At 41.5% G+C, this 4,631-nt stretch overlaps 1 protein-coding gene across 1 annotated transcript; it reads left to right on the forward strand.

The window, feature by feature from the left end:
* Positions 1–992: 992 nt before the first annotated feature.
* On the forward strand, positions 993–3,711 carry LOC115151137 (trichohyalin-like). The gene is made up of 3 exons (XM_029695149.1): positions 993–1,833; positions 2,419–2,965; positions 3,119–3,711. Exons 1-3 carry the CDS (start codon positions 1,059–1,061, stop codon positions 3,141–3,143), a joined length of 1,347 nt encoding a protein of 448 aa, XP_029551009.1. The 5' UTR covers positions 993–1,058; the 3' UTR covers positions 3,144–3,711.
* Positions 3,712–4,631: the final 920 nt, after the last annotated feature.

Raw genomic sequence — 4,631 nt, forward strand, 5'->3', positions numbered from 1 at the left:
AGAATGATGAAGAAATATGTAAACAGAAGCAAATAGAGATGGAAGAGAAAGAAAGAGAAGAGAGACAGAGAGAGATTGAAAGAGAGAATGATGAAGAAATATGTAAACAGAAGAAAATAGAGATGGAAGAGAAAGAAAGAGAAGAAGAGAGACAGAGAGAGATTGAAAGAGAGAGAAAGGAGAATAGACAAAAAAATATGGAAAGCAAACAAGAGAGACAGAGAGAGATTGAAAGAGTGAATGAAGAAGGATGTAAACAGAAGCAAATAGAGATGGAAGAGAAAGAAAGAGAGAGGGAGAAAGTTACACAGAGAGAGATCAAAAGAAAGAGAATGGAGAAGACACAAAAAAGAATGGAAAGAGAAGAAGAGAGACAGAGAGAGATTGAAAGAGAGAATGAAGAAGAAATATGTAAACAGAAGCAAATAGAGATGGAAGAGGAAGAAAGAGAAGAGAGACAGAAAGAAATCGATGAGAAAGAGAGACAGAGAGAGATTGGAGAGAAAGAGAGACGACAACAACAAGAGGAGAAAAAGAGAACGTTTGAGAGAGATCAAGAAGAAGAAGATATATGGAAACAGAAGCAAATTGAGATGGAAGAGGAAGAAAGAGAGAGGGAGAAAGAGAGACAGAGAGAGATCAAAAGAAAGAGAATGGAGAAGAGACAAAAAAATATGGAAAGAGAGCAAGAGAGACAGAGAGAGATTGAAAGAGAGCATGAAGAAAGATGTAAAAATAAGCAAATAGAGATGGAAGAGGAAGAAAGAGAAGAAGAGAGACAGAGAGAGATGGGAGAGAAAGAGAGACAACAACAACAAGAGGAGAAAAAGAGAAAGTTTGAGAGAAATCAAGAAGAAGAAGATATATGGAAACAGAAGCAAATGGACATGGAGAAGGAGGGAAGACAGAGGAAGAAGAAGATACAGAGAAAGATAGAAGAGATACACAGACGACAACAACAAGAGGAGAGACAGAAACAAATGGAGAAAGAGAAAGAAAGGGAGAAAGACAATGAGAATCAGGGAGAGAAGGAATTAAAAGATCAGCAACAGAAAGAGATGGAGAAAGAAAATATGATTATGAGAGAGAGGGAGGAAGTAGGAAGAAGAAATGAGGGGCAGAATGAACTGGAGATAGAACAGGAGAGAGAGATGGAAGAAAAGCAGGAAGTGATTATTAAGAAAGCAGAGGAAGAGTACATGGAAAGAGAAGAGAGAGGAAAGGAAGTAAGCATGAAGAAAGATGTAGTAGTTAATGTTAAAGCTAAAGCACGGGAAGTCTTCAATAGACGTAAAGAGAGGAGGTTAGAAGTGTTGAAGGGGGAACGAGAACACATAGAAAGAGGACAACAAATCAGGAGGGAGAAGGAGGAAAGACGGCTGGAGATGGAAAGAAAACGGGAGAGGGCAAGACAACAAGAGGAGCAGGATAAAAAACGAGAGATTGGAATTGCCAGACAGAAAGAAATGTTCAGACTAAGAGAGGAGGAGAGGCAGAGAGAGGAAAAGAGAGAGGAGGAGAGAAAGAGAGCTATTGAAGGCCATTTAGCTTTAATCAGAGAGAGAGAGAACACCATAAAGGCAAACAAAAGAGAGGAGATGTCAGAAGAGGAAAGAAGAGAGATCCCTGGGAATTACAAGATGGGTGAGACAGAGAACAGTGAAGAGGAGGAGGAGAAGGAAGATGACAAGGAGGACATTCTCCCACCTGATAAAAGTATCCGAAGGAGAGCTGTGGACTGGGTGAATAAGAAGTGGGAGAAGTGGAACCTCAAAAAGATCGAGAGAACGTATCAGAGAGAGGCTAGGGAGGGCTATAAGATCGTCCACCTAGGTAAGACCTGTTTTACCTCTGCTTATGAAATCATCCTCTTTTGTCTCCTCTACACACATAAGTTCCAAGCCAGTCATCATGTTGCATCATTGTTTCAATATAAAACTACTGTCCAAAGAATATGTTAGCTGACATGGCTAATTGAGTGACTGACTGACATAACAAGAAAAATACTGCTGATGTAACAACCACGTTTTTAAATGATACCTTATGTCATCTACTAGTCTAACTCTCAAGACTAAGTAGAGACCCAGAAAGAGTTCCTAAAAAACACACACAAAAAAGGCTTTTGGGGGGGTCGGGGGTCCCCTAGTTGCCATGGAGCCCTAAGCTATCAAAAATGCCCTGGCACTATACAAAGAATAGGTGCCATTTGGGACTCATGTTCAACTTAGGGTCAGGTCAATTCGGGATGGGAATTATTGCACTTTATTGACAAATTCCATGCCTTGCTCAATTGAAAAGATTAAAGAATCATTGAGCTCCAACTGTGTTTTCTATTCTTAATTCCCTGTGTCCATTACATTTAAGTTGATACCAGATCCACTAAGTTGAATGTGAACTCTACTTCTTCTCCCCTCCCAGCCTTCCCTGGACAACCAAGGGTAATATCCACCATGACCCGGGCAGAGAGAGAGAGGGAGAAGAGGAAGGAGCTGCTGAAGGATGAGGAGAGAAGGAAGAAGTTGGAGGATTTCAATAAGCAGTGGAGAGAGCAGTCCCTGCTTAAAAAAAGGACTCATCAGAATCTGAAGGATGAGAGGGAGAGGATGAAGGAAAAGTACCTGGACCAGATGAATCTTGAGGCTGATGCTCAAATCAACACCCGGTGTCTAACCACCCAACACAGCCACGATTCCAACCACGGTCAGGCATTGCCGGGATGGGCCACAGGCCAACAGGTAAGCCAAGAGCCTGTTGGATCTGGAGATAGCCAGCAGGAGGGGCCAAGGAGGCAGCAGGCATGGGCAGAGAACCAGGAGGGGAGTTCGGAGAACCAGCAGGAGTGGCCAGAGAACCAACAGGGGGTGCCAGGGAGCCAGCAGCTAGAAGCTCCAGAAGAGGCTGAAACATCAGAGCCAACCTCCAAGAACAAGAAAAGGCCAAGCATCTGGAAGAGAATTAAGAGGAGGTAAATAATGTTTAAACATGTATTCATGTTTTACACTGTTAAAATATACACTGTCACTTTAAAAAGTGACATTATCCAAATGTGAGGGTTTAGTGTACATGCAACACACATGTAAATATATAGATACTTACCTGTCTCTGTGATGTCTTACAGCATTCCTGACGTGCTGTCTGCCTAGAGCTGGAACTCCATGAAGCCACAGTTCCACTGAGGTTACGTTGGTAATTAAAAGTGTCGCCCAATAATTCCTCCTCCTCTTCAAGTCATCAAGCCACATTTCCTCCACAAAACATTATATTCTCCTCAAGCCAGAAAGTATCCTCTTTATCAAGGCAACAAACCATCTAAGGTCAGTGACTCTCCTCCCCAGAGCAGAGATTCTCATCTTTATCCAAGTTGAATTCATCTCTGCTCACCACCTCTACTGTCCTAGAAAATATCCCCAAATGGACATGGTTTAAACAGAAGTCCTCCCCTCAGACCAGTGGCTCCACAGACCAGAGTTTCTCATCTTTATTCAAGTTGAACGCAACTCTGATCGTTTCCACCACCTCACCTGTTAAGGGGAGGTGCTGAAAAGGAGGTCTGGGAGGAGGTCTGCAGGTAGCCTGGACCGGACCGGTAGCAGCTAAGTTGCTGGCTCCATCCCCGGGCAGAGCTGCTCAAGTCAGGCCAGTGATGTTAGTTGATGTCATTTTTGTTAGCAAAGTTTCACACTTTAATAAAAGCAGTTATTAAAAAAGCAATATTGTTGTTACGGTGTGGATTGTTTTGTTATTTATTAGAATTGAAACATCCAGTAGTCATGGTAGATGTTAGACTTTCAATGAGACACCTAACATTCCATCAGTCTGACACAATGTGTGACATGTTATATTAGAGAGGAGTCCTCTATACACATCTATTTTAGACCATAGGAGAAATATCAGATTGAAATAGCTTCTCTAAGAATCTGAGGAGAGAGCAACAGTAGACGCATCGTTAGCTCTCCCACCTCCAGTTCAGTTCTTGGGTCATTCCACCAATTGAGTACCTTTGGGGAGTGTAACTTTTATTTCACCTAATTCTAACATTCTTAGGTAACAGGGTTGATGTGTTATAATTCACCCACCCAGTGGTGATTGTAGCATGTAAATCTTGGTGGGGAAAACTCCCCAAAAATGTTTTAGATGCATGACAGCAAAGCCACTACACAACACAACACTAAACAATACATTCATTGCACTATAACTTTGACAAAAGGTGCACACAAACTGTTAGGGTCTACAGAAAGCTGTCCCAACAGCAGAGCTTTCTTTTCAGCACCATGGAGTGAATCCTTTTAAAGAACATAGCTGATATGGCTGACTTGCTTAAACAAATGTGGTTTCTACTGACAATTGAGATGTACAAACTATGGCATAAGGGGACAATGAGTGGATAACAGGTAATCCGTAATTTTGATTAAGACATTAATGCGCGAGCTAGCATGTAAGTAGTCAATATAACAATTTTTTTTAGCACTTTTGAAATGTACGGTGATAGAATTTTGAACATGGGCCGTTCTTACAGTATCTCCCTGTACACCAAGTCATAACTGCAGGATAAATAAAGAGAGCATATAAGCAGACAATGAAAGCTCTTACAATATTTAATGATTACATTTCTCTAAAACAGGCTATAGTCT

Source organism: Salmo trutta, chromosome 16 (genome assembly GCF_901001165.1).
Source record: "Salmo trutta chromosome 16, fSalTru1.1, whole genome shotgun sequence".
NCBI lineage: Eukaryota > Metazoa > Chordata > Actinopteri > Salmoniformes > Salmonidae > Salmo > Salmo trutta.